Raw genomic sequence first — 15,930 nt, 5'->3', positions numbered from 1 at the left:
AAAATGTAGGTTTTCCAGGAAAGAAAAAAAAAAAAGAAAAAAGAAAAAAAAAAGAAAAAAAAAAGAAATTAAAGAATAATTATTAAAAAAGAAATACACATCAGTAAACTGTTAAGTGAACAGCCTCCTCCACAATCCAGCTGGTCGAAAAGCCAGCACTGCTGCTAATAAATTAGAGGGTGCGGGTGCAGCTCTTGCCCACAAGTCTCTATACAACAGGAAACCTTTTCTAAACGTTCACAGCTCTTGCCAGGTCTCAGACAGTCACTGGGGGATTCCCTCTGCCCTCCGGGTACCTGCCTCTCACTGATCCTGCATCTGCTGCTGCATCTTCTGCAGCATCTCTTGCATCCGCCGTAACTGCAGGAGACACAGAAGAGACAGTCAGGAAGGGACCTGTGCATCCACACTGGGGCAGCCCCTTGGAGCTGACAGAGGAGTGATAACTCCTGCCAGAGCACAGAGGCAACTGTGGCTGGGGTGGAATGGAGCTGTTCCCCCCACAGGTAAAACCACAGCTTTCACACCCTGTTCCCCACCCCACGAGCCCATGATGGTGGGGCACAGGAGTGGGAAGCCTCAAGACAGCCTCTGTGGGSCAATCCTAGAGAAACTCCTTGGATTGCTGCTCCAGCACCCAGGAGGCACAGGCAGAAATGGCACTCACCTCCTCATCCTTCATCTTGATCAGCTTCTCTGTCTCAGTGTCCGGTGTTGGGAGAGGCAGGATAGGAATCGGGCTTTCTATCCTGTTGTCCTGAGTCAGCTTGCTAGAGAGATGGACAGAGGGGGGAAGAGCAGTCAGTCGTTGTTCAGGCTGGCTGGCTTTGGTGTCACCACACAATGACTGTCACAGTCAGAGGTGTGGAATGCATTCAGATAGAGAATGAGATCTCCTGTTCAGGAGGTGGGAGGCATGAGGGCTGGGGGGGCCGTGACAGCAAGCAGGGGACACAGGAAGGATCTGATTTTCTTCCAAAAGACAGGAGCTCTCAAGATATGAGGARGGAATATCAGGTAGCTAAAGAAGGCTGGGCTGAAATTGGAACTTCAAGATGCCACTTGCAGGCTTTCACCACTTGGAGTCACCATTGGCTCATAATTGAGACAATTCCAGCCCTGGAGCTTGGGGTCTCCTACCCAAACGACTGTTCTGGTTTTGTGAGACTTGTTCACTGGCAAGAAACTAATCATGGTGTGAAAAACRGTACCAAACTGAAGCTTTCTCCAGGCTTAGCAACTTCTTTTTCACTGTGCTCTTTTAATAGACACACAGCCCACCTAAATAGCAGCTGTGATGCTTCTCACCCCTCTCCAGTATTTAATACAGTTATTTTGGGACTCTATATACTTGCTGCTGAAAAAAACAGGCTCGTCTGCTATGCAAAAGTACTGGGATACACTGTGTGTCAGGAGAATGTGCCAACCTGCACGTCAGCACACATGCAGGACTGCTCCTTGCTGAAGCACAGCCATTCTGCTCTGCAACGTGGCAGCACAGAGCTACCAGCCAGGGCTGGCAGGAAATGAAGGGGATGGTTCACAGCAGAGGAGCCAAGATCTGCTTAAACCAAATTTTTTCACCAGTATATCAGTCATGGAAGTGAGAAGGAAAAATAGAGGTCTCAAATGAGAAGCCTGTGAGTGTTCTCTCTTCTGTTTTCTGATCATTCTAAAAATGACTAAAACCACAGAGAATCAAGCGCAAAGAGAAGACAATGCAGAGAAATCTTTGGTGATGTGTTGTATTACTAATTGCCTGGGCTTTGTCTGAGGAACAGCAGCACCCCGAGGGTCATGTTGTCGTTTGGACATAACTCCAGACCACAGAATGCAYTCCCCTTTGATAATGCATCCCTCACCAGAGAGATGGTCTATCCCGCTTTATTAGGCTGGGTGTATTTCATCCACTACTAGAAATAGCTCTTCAAAAGAATCTCCAGGCCTATTTCCCTAGATGTGCATGGGGAATTCTCAGACAGGAATGTGGATTCTCAGAAGCAATGAGGGGTTCAGGCTGTGGGAAACATGCTTGGATTTGCTATTTTAGTTCCCGGTGCCATTCCTAAGGCTGCAGCCCAGCAAGTCCCCAGTAAATCTACAGCCCCCTGAGCAATGAGCTTGGTGAGAGCAACCCCAGCTCCACAGAGGGTGAGACACCYCGGCCATGAGAGGTGGGGACCCACCTGGTCATTTGCTGGATGCACTGAGCTCGATAGTTCTCATAGTGGACGTCGCAGGTGACGTCCTTCAGGTCRTGCATGTGTGTCCGGATCAGCATGTTCCGCAGCTTCACAAAGTCGCAGTGTGCCTGGTTTTCCACTGTGGAAGCAATAATGGGAAAGTACTTGGCTATCACACCTCACCAGGGGACCCCTTCTCAGCTCCTGGATACCCAGACTGGACTAAAACACTGCCCCAGAGCTCCTTCCTTATCCTCCCCATCACTGCCCTGGTGCAGGTCTCGATGGTGCTCTGCACTTCTCAACACCGAGGCCAGGCTGCCTGTGCTCCCAGGGCTTTTCTGGGTAAAAGGATTAATTAATCATGTACAGCAGAGCCCTGAGAGGATCCCATGTACATGGGATGTCACTGTTATAACCACAGTGAGCACAGCTGGTGCTGGAGGTAAATTGTTTATCTCATCAGAATTTAGGCCTTATCAAAAGGCCCCTGTAGACAAAAGCAGCCCCTGAGGGGCAAAGCCAAGAGCAGGCAATGGAGAGCTGGAAGAGCTGCTGCTGCCATGGGGAGCCTGGCTCCAGACAGYGCTGTGGGAAGCACTGCCTGCTGTGGTGATCTCTGTTTGCCTCTGCAGGGCTGGGGAAAACCAGCTGTGTCAGGCACAGGGTTTCACAGAGCTGATCCCAGTGCCAAATGCCAGCATCCCGACAGGCACAGCCCCCTTTGGAGCACTGAGGGAGCAGAGCCAACAGCTGGGCAGCCCCAGCAGCCAGCACYGGCCTATCAGTGCAAACACAAGCTTTTGGGATCTAAAGCTGCAAGGTCTTAAAGCAACAACCCAGCACAGGGGAATCAGCAGCAGCAGCAAAAGCCATTCCAGGGTTATTCTGCCTAAGGGCTTCATGAAATTCTCCCTTTAGAAAGGAAGAAAGTGGGAGACAAACACTGTGCATCAGCACGGCCTCCAGYCCAGCTATTCCAGCACTTACAGGAGCAGCAGCAGAGGAGGGAATGCAGGGGGTTTATGATTGTTTGGCTGAGGGCAGCAGCCTCTCCCCAGAAATGGGCAATGCCCTCCCCCCTTAACAAGAAGCCATGTCCTAGTGCATGTTAAAGCTCAGGCATTCTTTCATTCACACTGGAACCACTCTTCAGTCTGCAATGGGAGGGTTATTGATATCTCCCCTCCTGAGCCAGCCCCAGTGCCTCTGTCTCTACCCTTGTCCCGTGCCAAAGGTGGCACAGACAGTCCCGGCTCTCCCCTGCCATCCCTGCTGGAAATGCCACTCTGTCCTCGCCCACTCCTGGCTGCCCCTCCTCGCAGTGCTCCCAGCTCCAAGCTTACCTTCCACAATGCCCCAGGGGTAGAGCCGTCCACGGACCCGCTGGCCTTTGGCCTCCACCACAGTGTTACTGCCAATGACAGCAAAGGGAGCGCTCTCCTGGAACGAGAGGCACCGCTGAGCCCAGCTCATGGATCTGCCCATGGATCCCTTCTGCAGGGGCCAAGCTCAGGCACAGGGGAACAGCAGGAGGAAGGCGCTGGTAGGAAAGGCACAGGGACATCCACACGTGCCACAGAGCAGGACAGCACAAACCAGYGCAGAGAAAAGCCTAAGACACTGGGATCTACAGGCAGCCTAGTTCCCAGCCTGACCTCRGCTGTCCTGAGGGAAGCTGTGCCTCTGCAGGTGCCTGCAGCCCTTCAGTGAGGGGAAGCYTTACAAGGAAGCCAGAGCAAAGAGGCTGGGACAYMARACAAGTGGGACAATGTAGGCCAAGWGCAGGAATGTACAGGCTGTGCTCCTCTCTGCTCACAGGGAGTCAAAGCTCATTGCCTTCCTCTGACAGGAGAAACAAGGTCGTACTGGCATGCACACACAGGCTTGGGAGGGAGTCAGGACTGGGCTGCTGGGGCCTCAGATGTGTCTGTATGATCATGTGGTGTCCCCCAGTGCAGCTCATGTGTCACTGTGGTGCCGAATCTCTCACAAATCTCTCCTTGCTGGTGCCATCACCCAGAAAGAGGTGCTCAGAACTGCTGCACAACCCAGCTTGCATCTTAAACATACAGGCTGGGCAGATGGAGCAAAGACTGACACTGCCTGGAGGGAGAGCAGAAGTGCCAGGTCTTCTTGCCACACTTGACTTCATGGCACCAGCAAGGACATGAGCACCTTCTCCAGGCCACCTACCACATGAGGCAAGGCTGCTCCCTGGGCAGCAATAGCACAGGCCTTCAGCACATGCAGGGCAGCTCTGGCTCCCTCTGGGCTGACCCAYATGAGCCTGACTTCCCAGACCCTGCTGAACAGGTTCCTTACCTTCAGCTCTCTGTCTTGCTGCTTGAACTCTTCATCTTCGTCAGAGTCACACTCRGGAAACTGGTACACTTTAATGCCAAATTTGTCGATCTCTTCCCGGATCTGTGTCCATGCAAGATAAAACCAAAAGGATGTAACACTGAACAATACAGAAMTGCTGTGTTTACTCTGTTTGTGCTAGAGCCTACAGATACAGTGTATGTGTATAAATATACACACACAAACATGGTGCACAGACACATTAATACATATATATCTACCTCCCCTCCCTCCTCAGCCTATCCCTGCCACCACATCAGCTGTAACTCTGTAGAGAAAGAGAATCTCACCCTCTCTTTTAGCTTGCGGATCTCAGAGGGTATCAGGCAGTCGGCTTTGGCAATCAGGGGCACAATGTTCACCTTCTCATGCAGAGCCTTCATGAACTCCACATCCACAGGCCTCAGCCTGCAGAGGGATGAGGGGCACTGTTAGCAAATGCACCTGGGCAGCTGCTCCTCCAGCCTCCCTCACCCACCCAGCACAAAGGGAAAAGGACAGCACTGTCACAAGAGCCTGCAGCAGCACTGGGACAGCCCCAGCTAGGGGGCTGTACCTTCAGGAAAGCTGGCTCCAATTTTAGCTGTTGAGTGTCTCATACAGATGCAGCCTGAGTATTTGCTCCCTTGCAGGCCAAATTCTGCCCAGGCCATGGCCTRGGGTCTCCCTCCAGCTGTCCTGTCCCACAGGCAGCCAACACGGCCCCTTCAGCTGCTCCAGGCTAGGCTGACACACGAGCCAGCATGGGGCAGGGACTGAAGGCAGCTTAAACCTCCCCTTCCTACRCATCAGTCAGGCTTAGCTAGATAGGAACGTACAAGCCTGCGTGGCATTATTTCTCCTGATTTCAAATCAGGCTGTAAGGCCTGAGGGAGATGTGCCCTGCCTGTTCACAGGCAGTCTGTCCTGCCAGTGAGGGGAAGGGAGTGCAGTGATGCKCAGCAGAGGGAGAGCATCCAGACAGCTCCTCTCCTGTGCCCACAGCCCTGGCAGGGTAMGAGCTGCCTCAGGGCAATCCTGGGGCACAAGGCTCTTCCCTCTGGACTGAGTCACCCCCAGGGCTGGAATGTGGTGGGCACCCACCCGTGCCCGAAGGGAGAGATGAAGTAGAGGCAGCAATGCACTCGGTTGTCCTGGATGTTCTTCCGGTTCAGGCCRCTCTCATCACGGAAATACTGCTCAAACTGCTGGTCAATGTAGTCAGTGATGGGCTTCCAGCTGGAAAGGGTAATTCAATCAAAAYAAAATCATCAGTAGTGTCTCCTAGTGACTGTGAGGCCAAGGACTTAAAGGAAGGCACTGGTGCACTGCTCACCACTCAGTGTTGTTAACAGCATCTCCAAAGCCTGGTGTGTCCACTATGGTCAGCTTCAGCTTGACACCCTTCTCCTCAATGTCCACCGTGTGCTTGACAATCTCCACTGTCTGGTTGATCCTCTCTTTGAACAGGAACACGTGAGTTAAAGCCAGGCAGTAACACTRGGGATCCCCACTTGCACCCATGACAAACCAGCTCCCCCTTATCATTGAGCACAGGGAGTAACTCAGGTTTCAAAAACCCCAGATTATCCTCTAAGGAGCCTCAAGGGAGTGGTACTGAGGGAGGCCAGCAGMAGGCAGACACTCCAAGAAGATACACAAACCTCTGAAGTGCCTGTGGCCCACCTGCTCTGAACATTCTGTCCAGCCACTCGGGAAGGGGAATCCCTACCACACTCCAGCATCCAAGAACAAAAGAACAAATCTCAATATCTCATCCCAAAGGGCCAGTGCTGTTCTGTAGCCCCATTTTCCCTTCATAGAACAGAAAAGCCCTACAGCAAAAACACTTTTTGCTCAATACTAGTGTCTTTGCAGACACAAAGGAGAGCAGAAGCACAAACAAGAGGGCTGGGATCCAGCCAAGTTTGTAGCTGCTGCTGAAGCAAGAAACCAATCCTTAGGACAGTCCCATTCACCCCACTTTGTCCCCAACTTACCCTCTGCATTGAGGAGCTTTCTGTCTTTGTAGAGGTCTGTCAGGAACAGGCTATTCACCAGCGTGGATTTGCCCAGACCCGACTCTCCTAATTGACAGAGTGCAAAGGGGAGGAGGAAAAAGCAAGCAACATGACCCACTAATTGACTTACAAATGAAACTCTGAACAAGGCTTTGAATCCTGAGCCAGAGGAAGCGAGAGAGACGAGCTGTCAGGAGCTGTTTATTGGCACTGCATTCTTCCAGCAGTGGGAAGACTTTTGCTGCAAGATGTTTCAATCCTTGTACAAATGTGTTCTCCCAGCTCCCCATTCTCCCTCTCCTTCCTTTCCCTCAGTCCCTGTCTGGCCCTGCCTTCACCACCCAGAGCAGTCACTGCTGGAGGAGAAGCTTGCTCGATTGGGTTTTAAGAAGTCAGGAGGGGCCCATTCTGCTTGGGGGAGCTGCCACAGTCTGGGGAGCAAAGCAAGAGCTGAGAAAAGGCCCAGAACAGAGTGAGGGGAGGATCCGGGTGTTATGGGAGACCCTAAGGGAAGCGAGGAGAGCTGGTTCCCTCCACATACCCACCACGTGGCCCAGCCACCTCCATGCACAGCCAGCCTCACCTGCAACCATCAGGGTGAAGTCGAAACCCTTCTTCACGGATTTCCGGTGCACCTGGTTGGGCAGAGTGGCAAAGCCCACGTACTGCTTCTCATGGTCCTGCAGGGCAGAGGGGATGGCAGCAGGTCAGGGTGTGCCACCCCTTTGCTAGAGCCTCACACAGTGACAGGGCACACAGCTCCCCTGGGCTCAGGGGTTTTGCCATTGCCACAGGTGGCCACAGAGGGACATCTGCCAGCCACAGCCCTGCTCGGCTGCTCTGCCAGCAGCTTCCCAGCACAGAGAGCACCAGGGAAAAGGCACATCCCACCCTTCCCACCAGAGAGCACATCCAGGGCTGCTGTGGACAGACAACCTTCCTAATTCTTTGCTTCTTCTGCAGTCACAGGTTCCCTTTACAGCAGCGTCACCAAATGCCACCTCTCCCCAGGTCATTTCAACACCCCTCCCTCCAGAGGCACGTGTGGCACATGATGGAGAGCTCTGTAATTAGCACSCCAGGGCTTGCACTGTCCTGAGCCATGTCTAGAGGAAGGCACAGTGGCTCAGCCTCTGCTTAACCTGAGAGGGGATTATTTCTTGCTGTGTYACAGCCACTCCTGGCTGAATAAGAGGAAATCCTGAGTAATCTCTTGTGTTATTTCTGAAGAGACTGAAGTTCAAGGAGCAAGGGAAGTGGAAAGATGCAGAAATACTGATAACAACTAAGATGATTTTGATGAGGTATCACATGAAGCATTACTGGAGTGCTACCCACCACCCAACCACCCGCAGGCACAGCTCCTTGTCACTGAGTGCTCTCTCACAGCACAGAACCCACAGCCACAAACATGGCACATGCTCTGTACAAGCACACTCAGCCATTCACAAATGCCTGAGCTAGAGACATTATGATAGACTTCACTTTTCAACATCACTGAAAAAATAATCATCCCASTGGGATTCACACCACAGACAAATCCATGGAGTCAGGAGCTTCTCAAAACTGGCCCAGGCTCCTACTCCATGGATGCCTTCAAGCACACAACTGCTCTCACCCATTTTCCAGGCACACAGGGAAGACCTGTGTTCATAAGTTTAACTATTCCTGAGCCACTCAAAGAAACACAAACCATGGTTCAGTGTGCATTAGYTTAGGGCAATGCTGACTTGCACCTATTTCCACACTGAAAGTGGGCAATGATGCTTCCAAGCAGCTCTCTGCAGCTGCACATTCACCTGTGTGAGAGATCCTGGGCATCCTCAGCCAGACTGACTGCAAAGCTCCAGTGGGGACATGGAGCAGGGAACATAGAGTCTCCTCCTCCCAATTTATGGCTGCTCTGGAGCTGCCCACTCAGATGGAACAGATGAGGCTGACGGCCATCGTGGCCCAAACACTCTGTCCTTTAGCACTGTCACTACCTTTTGGAAATTGAGGTTTGGTTTGGGCCTTAAACTTGGTCATTTTAGCCCTGAGTGACTGTGGATTCTGATCTCCCTCACCTCCCACAGCTGAAGCAATGTTGTTTCACCACCCCTCAGTCCAGAAAGGCAGGAAGGGACCAAGAAAAGGAAATTATARAAATGAGGAGAATTAGAGAGTGCCCAAAGTGCTCCACTGGCAGCTGTAATGACTGATCTAAAAGGCAGTGACATCCAGAGCAGCAGTGCAGCGAGCAGCAGCGAGACCCCCGGGTGATAAACGATGGCAGCTCTGATGAGCTGCACGTGGCAAAGCAATGCCTGCCTGGGGACACCACAAACTGCCACCCAAAGGGCTCGGGAAAGGGCAAAAGTGGTGTGCAAAGCAGAGTGAGAGACGTGAGAATGGCAAGGTCACAAAAACAAGGAAGAAAAGGCTGCTTCCAGCCTCTGTCCCTCAGTATCAGGGCTGTCTCCCAGCTGCTTCACTTCCCGGTAAAACACATCCATGAGCACAGCCAAAGTGGACACAGAACAGCCAACACCTCACAGGAAAAGGTCCAGCATTTCCCAGCAAGCACCACAAACATAACTCCCCCTTGTGCTTCTCCTGCCCTGATCTTTAGCAGACTTTGGAAACACAAGGATCACTCACTCTCTCCAGTGACCTGACATGTGAAGTAGTACTAGGAATATGCTAATGAAACTATAGCTGAGGCGTGGGGCGTGTTTCTCTTGTTTTGTTTGGTTTTTAACCTCGATGACTAAGGGCTGACAATAGGGACACTGGGGAGCTGCGCTCTGGTGCAACTCCACTTACTTCTGCCGGGTGTAACTGGCTGAACCTGATCCCTCATTTCTGTTCAGAGAGYGTGGATTTGCTGTACCTCAGGTTGCCTCCCCGCAGCTCTGTGGAATCACGATTTTCAAAATGAGCAAATCCCAGCTGGTGCAGGACACTGCCCTTCACCCATTACTCATGCAGTCATTTCCCTCGCAGAAAGGAAGGTCAGTGCTCAGTGCAACACCAACAGAAGAGCTTCCCTCRCTAAGGGAGGCAGCCAGACCTGGGAGGGGAAAAACTCTCCCCAGCCATGTCTCCCTCWGAGCAACCATGGACACAGTGCAGAGCCAAGAGATGGAAGGTGACTTGTGAGGAGGGATCCCCTTCTTATAACAGCCCTGTCCCAGGAACAGCAGTATGGTCCCTGCTCCAGCCTTGATTTGTTGTTCTTCACCTTCACTTTAAGACACGCTATGGGTGCTCCTATCCCAGCCATATTTGGATGCTGTGACAGGCACGTGTCAGCACCTCTGCCAGCATGGCAACATCAACATGCATTCAAGGAGCCCAAGCAGCCTGGTGTGTGCCATGCTCAAAGCTCTACACCAGTCACCATCTCCAGGTACTCCCTGCAGAGCAACCCTGCACAGGATGGAGAGCACCCAAGGGTGTGTAATAGCCTGGGAGGGCTACTGAAGGAGGCGGGGGTGTTCTGGGTTGTGAAAAGCTAAAATCCATTAATTAAATGAGAGGCTTGGACTGAGAGAGTTCCTAAAGGCATCACAGGGCACTCCCCGTGCTCTTGACCCTCACAAGGCAGGTCCCATCAAGCTGACAAACGCCAGGACAGCTGGTTCCTGTTCTGTGCTTCCCCTGCCAGCTCCAGCTGTCAGGGCAGGGCTCAGCCAGCCGAGCCAGCGGCGCTCTGGCACCAGGAGCCCCTCTCCCAGCGCCTGCTCCATGCTGCTGCCTTTGTTCCCGCTGGCATCCCACTAGCACATGCCTGGGAACGTGCCCCACGCACAGCACAGGCCACCAAGAGCTGGGGCCAATCTGTGGGACCCTGTCACAAACCAAAGCACCCCAGGCCAAGCAAAACACACCCGTACTTTGCTTTGATACACACTYGCTTGTTCACCAGACATTACAACAACATGTCACATCCTCACATCCTCTAATACCCGGCTGAGGTGGCCAGGGCTCCCTGCTAGCCCGTGCTCTCCCTGGGAGTTCAAGCCAGGCAACAAAGTCCTGGTAGGTTCAAGCCCTGTTCCTGTTGGCATAGAAACGTTCAGGATCTGCTGCACAGAGGAGAAGCCACCCTGGTACTGAGTGCAGGGGTCTGTACTTCCAAGGCARGGCACAGCCTCCATCACTCCTGTCCTTCCCAATTCCCTCCTCAGCTCTCTGGTGGATGCGCTGTTCAAGCCAACCCAAATCTCACGTGACTTCACCGCTCAGCCTGGGGATAAAAGGGGCCTTGATGGGTATATTCAAAAGGGCTAAAATTAAACATCACGGGGCCACAGCAAATTTGAAGGAKAGTCCCTCTCAAGGACTGGAGCAAGCTGCAGAAATGATGGAGCTGTGCTAGGTTCCTGGCGCCTCTGCTTCTTCAGGGGGAGGGGACCCTCTCRGTGTCACAGCYTTCAGCACAAGCCATCCATCTCCCTCCCAGGCAGCCCTTCCTCCAGCCTTTCCCCTCCGGCCGAGCCACATCCGCGTCTGCACGAACCAGCACAGCCCTGCCCTGGAGGAGAGGCAGACCCTTTGCTTCCTTTCATTGCAGAAAGCTGCATAAATTCATAACACCAACAGCCCCCGAGGCATCTGCCACGGACATCTGCTCCTCGGGCCTGGGGCTGGGCATAGGACTATCGGCAAAACCACTCGCCCACCAGCATTTGCTGCGGAGAAGGAACCCGGCCAGCAAAGCACAGCATTAATACACTGTTAATTACCACAAATCGGACGGCGTGTGGGCATACACAGCGCTGACTCCTGCCCTGAGCCCCCCCAAGCACGCACACGCCATTCAGACAGGGAATCATCAAATAAACCGCACAAAACCTCGCGCATCTCCCGCTGCCCAGCGCGCCCCGGGCCCCGCGGGGGCTGCTCCCCTCCTGTCGGTGCCGCCGTCCCTCCCTTACCGGCGTCTTTCCGCTCCTCTGCTCCTCAGAGGTCTCATCTTGTGCTGCGCGCGTCTTGTCGGGCACCATCCTCCCCCCTCCTGTCCCCGCTGCTCCCCGGCTCGCACAGTGCTATAAATACATCGCTGTACCTTCAGCTTGCCCGGGTGGCTTCGCTGTGCCTGCGTCCGGGGAGACAGCAGCCGCTCCACTAACCGCTCCTGAATAATGATCGAATCCATAACCGCGGCTGGCAGGACGGACGGACAGACAGCCACCGCGGGCCAAGGGAAAAACCCCAACCCATGTGTTCCCTCCCAGCCTTCGCTAAATCCATGCGGCAGCCCCCCCGCCTACGCGTGCACACACACGCAGGGCTGGCTCGGCTCGCCCCGGTGCCGAGGCGAGGCGAGGARGAGAAGCCGAGAGAGGCGAGGAAAGGCGAGCAGGCTCCCCGGCAGCTGCCCGGGATTTGCTGCCTCCGCCTGTGCCGCGGGAGGAGCCTGCCTGCCAGCGAGGACAGGACAAAGGCCACCGCGGCCGCGGGCCAGGGGCGATGTCGCTCGCCCCGCCAGTGTCCCGCGGAGAGGCTGTGCACGTACCGGATGCTGTCCCTGCCATGAGGCTGCTCCCAGTGACAGATGGGCCTATTCAGCTGCACSGTTTCTTATATGTCCTGCCTGACGCGGCCGAGACAAAGGTTTGCTGGAGGAAACCTGCTCTCAGCAAAAATGTGCGGCTTCTGGCTGTGTGGGTGGAGGTCTCAAGGGTCCAGAAAGCTCCCAAAAGCAAATATAACCCCCAGATCCTCGCCCTGGTTGATGTGGTTCTGTTTCCACGTGGCGTAGGCTGATCTGTTGTCTAGTCCAGGCTCTACTGCAGCCTTGTCTCTGAATTCAATTGGACTAGCAGATGTATTCCAGACSTTACAGCAACCATTCAAGCTCTGAAGACATTTCAGAATAAGGAAGTATCTGTGTGCTCATTAAGCAGATGAACCCAGCCCAACAACAGCCCAGCTATACCAGAAAAGTCATTCAAATCTAAACTCAATAACCCTCTAAATAGGGTTTTGAACCTATCTTTAAGATCTGCCTTCCAGCTTTTCTGTGCAGCCATAGAAACTGAACAGGAATTTATATGAAACAGACAAAAGSTGATAATTTCATATCATCACACCATTCCAGAAACTGGGGGGTTAATACCACAGCATGCATAATGAAGTGACAGGAGGTGACAGCACTGGTGGTGCTGGAGGAACCTGTCCCTTGCCCCACAGGTTCCTGAGCAGCTTTCTGCTCAACAAGGGGAAGGACACAGGCTGCAGCCATACTCCTGTCTCGCTCTCAGACAGAGCTCCTGCTGCTTCTCTGGGATCTGCAGGGCTCCAGCAGTGACTCCACAGAGCTCCTGCTGCTTCTCTGGACCAGCAGGGCCTGCCCTGGTTACCTTTGCCTCAACACAGGGCCTTTACCACCTACCCCAAGCCTGGCTGACACCAGGTTCTGTCATAAAGTACAGAATCAACACAAARTCCAGTGGCCTGAAGTCAGGGAGCAGCTGTGAGTGTGGAAAGGAAAGAAGAGGGGGAAAAAAMMCMAGTGTTTTATTTATGCTGCCATTCTGCAAGCYGACGGAAGGTGATGTCAGAAGTTGCAAACATGAGGTCCTAAAGGCTGATTAAAATATACAGAGAACATTCCCAGAGTAGGAAAACTGCCATACATTAGCTTTCATACCACATGCATGAAACCCTTCTCCAAACCACCCTGCTCTGCCAACAGCATCCTTAATTACACCCACTGAGGYTGGTTCCCAATTGTTTCTGTGTGTAGCAGTCAAGCAGAAGGCCTGGACTGGGATCCAGGTGTGGCAGGAATTGCCACTGCTCAGAACACATCCCTGGTGGGCAGCTCTGCCCTTACCTGCAGCATTACTCCATTCCCCAGGGAGCTGACAGCCCTACACTGACAGACCATGGCACATCAGGCCATGCTCACGACTCCTCTTTTTCCTCCTAGTTTCACCCAATCCTTRCTTTCCAGGACTGAGGGACTCTCCCTTTGGGTCTGCAGCTTGCACACAGCAAGAGGCAGTGATGGCACTGTGCTGCCTGCGCTGGGCACAAACAGCAGTGGCTTGTGACACACCCAAGGTGCATCCAAACCTTCTTGAGATAATGAGGTTTCACCATTCCTTCCACACCATAAACCACAATAGCTGCAAGCAAACCCACTCCAACTCCCATGAATGCTCATGGCTTAGAAAACCCTCGTTTGAGGGCCACAGGCCACATGGTCACCAACCACAAGCATCTTCCAAGGGCAGATGGAGACACGCTGTGTCCCCACGAGCCCACTGCACCAAATCAGAACATTTTTCTGAGCTGGGATCACAGATGAAGTCAACAATGATTTGGTTGCRATAAAACCACAGTGTTGTTCATGGCCCCAGGAGCTGTGCTGACAGTGCAGAGACAAACAAGGAACTACTGTCTCCTGAGTGCCTTGAGCYCTCACACATCACACATGCTCTCAGGACTGGCAGCCAGAGAGGAATTCCAGTCAGAAGGCCATGCCTGACAACTCAGAGAGAGATTAGGAAAAGAAACCCAGAAGAGTAGGTCTTGGCTACAGAGATCATCTTAAGGCTGAGTGGCCAATGCTATGGTTTCCAAAATGTTGAATGACGCTTAACTGGTCCCAGACTCAGCCTCTCCTGTCCCTCCTAGAGATGCTCATCTTGCCTCTTCAGAATCAACAAACCATAAATGACAGAGTCGTTTGTGTCCCTCAGATGTGCCGCATGACACACCCAGAGCTGTTGGCTCAGGCTGGTCAGYGTCCCCAAGACAGCCAAGCCAATCTTGTTTTGTCCCTGTCCTTTCTGATCATACTCCTCTCTCCACACAGCCCCTGGAAATGCCCAGTGTAAATCCTGGCCTGCCCCTCCAACTAAAAATCCAAGGTACAACATCTTTAAAAGAAGAAAAACAGCACACAGGACATCTCATGTGCAGTGTGCAGCAGAGCTCAGCAGAGAAAATCTTGGCACTTCCAAGACCTAGAGCAAAACCAGTGTTTTCTTCCATTGGCACCTCTAAGCTCCTCTCCAGGCAGGCACTTGCAGCAGCAGCTCAGGGTCMAACTGGCTGCAGGATCCAGGTTTCTGAGTGTCAGAGCAGAGCTCTGCCCAGCTCCAACCTGCCAAACGTCATCAAGGGCAACACAGGCTTGGGGTGCACCAAGTCCTTGCCACCTCATGGTCCAGCTCTCCTTTGTCAAACAGTGACAGCAGAGAAGTCCCCGCTTGCAGGGGCAATGTTTTCTGGCAGAGATGCTGTGGCCTAGGAACTGCAGTGCTCAGGCTCCATCCTGAACAACCAGGAGCATATCATRCAAGGAAAAATCTTCAGCCTGACCAGAGAGACACTCCTGAGCAGCACAGAGCCAGGCAAGGGTCCCACCAGGGGTGCACCCAGCCAGCGTGGCCTGCACGGAAGAGTGGTGAAACTGCATATCCGTGGCTTGGCAGGGTCAGCACAGTCACGTAATAACAGCATTTATGTTTTTTCCTCTGAAGAAGACTAAGCTATTTTCAGAATTCCCCACAGAAGGGAAATTTTCTTCCTGGCTGTTTTCTAGGACGAAGGGAAGGGCAGCTCCAGAGAAGCTGTTTGCTCAAGTCAAACAGGAGCAGCAGCAGGCAGCAAACCCATTCCCAGCTTGGACCAGAGTGATGGAGGCTGAGGAACTGCAGAGATCCTCCATGCAGGTGCATAGCTGGGAACCTCTAGGGCTCAGTTACCACCTTCTCCTGCTGCCTCCTCTCCCACTATAAGGRATGTCAGTGCTGACTTCAGGCAGATGAATCTCATGGGTCTGAATTCTGCTGCTCCATCACCAGCAGAGCTGCACACTCACCCTGAGGCTCCTGCTGACCTGATCCAAGGGAAAAARCCTTGCTGATCTAAACTCTGATGAATAATTTAACCTTGAACTTGCAAGTAAGGCTCCATGTAAGTGGCTTCTGGGAGCATCAGAGCCCTGATGCTTTAGCCATGCTTCATCCTGCGATGCTCAGGAAAAAGCAAGATACCAGACCAGAAATGCTAAAGTCTCAAAGCACAGGATTAATCCCCTGTATGTTCAGTGCCACAAGCACAATCCAYACAGCAGCCAGATCTCATATTTTCCTTTACCTACCCCACAGGTCAAACTTTAATTTCCGCTCAAGGATCACTGCTGCTTTGTCACATAATCCCTCCAGAAATCTATCCAATTCCATTTCAAAGGTATTTATGCTCCCCTTGCTTCCACTTGAAGTGCCTCGTGCTTCCCGAGAAGCACTATGTGACTCATGCCGTGCCTCCACTTCCAGCTCTTAAAAAGGACCGACGACCGTAATTTGCCTCCTGCTTGTTAAAACCCGTGACTTGCTCTGGAGCGAGTTCACAGCGCTTCCATTTAGGATAATCTGCAC

General features: G+C 52.8%; 1 protein-coding gene across 5 annotated transcripts in view; it reads right to left on the bottom strand.

Moving 5' to 3' along the window:
• Window positions 1-64: 64 nt before the first annotated feature.
• Window positions 65-15,930, bottom strand: part of SEPTIN5 (septin 5) — a 39,339-nt gene continuing 23,473 nt past the window's right edge. For 2 of the 5 annotated variants that reach the window (XM_057369046.1, XM_057369043.1), the window contains 10 exons: window positions 7,131-7,227; window positions 6,527-6,613; window positions 5,863-5,986; window positions 5,631-5,765; window positions 4,838-4,955; window positions 4,509-4,610; window positions 3,530-3,626; window positions 2,187-2,322; window positions 668-770; window positions 65-360 (listed from right to left, as the gene is read on the bottom strand). In XM_057369046.1, coding sequence (XP_057225029.1) covers window positions 304-360; window positions 668-770; window positions 2,187-2,322; window positions 3,530-3,626; window positions 4,509-4,610; window positions 4,838-4,955; window positions 5,631-5,765; window positions 5,863-5,986; window positions 6,527-6,613; window positions 7,131-7,140 — 969 coding nt within the window. In that variant the 5' untranslated portion in view covers window positions 7,141-7,227 and the 3' untranslated portion in view covers window positions 65-303. Of the gene's footprint in view, window positions 361-667; window positions 771-2,186; window positions 2,323-3,529; window positions 3,627-4,508; window positions 4,611-4,837; window positions 4,956-5,630; window positions 5,766-5,862; window positions 5,987-6,526; window positions 6,614-7,130; window positions 7,228-11,469; window positions 11,568-11,600; window positions 11,936-12,050; window positions 12,249-15,930 lie in introns of those variants that run through there. The other 3 variants (XM_057369044.1, XM_057369041.1, XM_057369042.1) reach the window with 3 other exon arrangements.

This window comes from Malurus melanocephalus, unplaced genomic scaffold (assembly GCF_030028575.1).
Source record: "Malurus melanocephalus ecotype Western Australia unplaced genomic scaffold, MMel_1.1 scaffold_102, whole genome shotgun sequence".
NCBI lineage: Eukaryota > Metazoa > Chordata > Aves > Passeriformes > Maluridae > Malurus > Malurus melanocephalus.
Note: the sequence above shows the minus strand (reverse complement) of the source record. Positions and strands in the feature narration are given on the sequence as shown.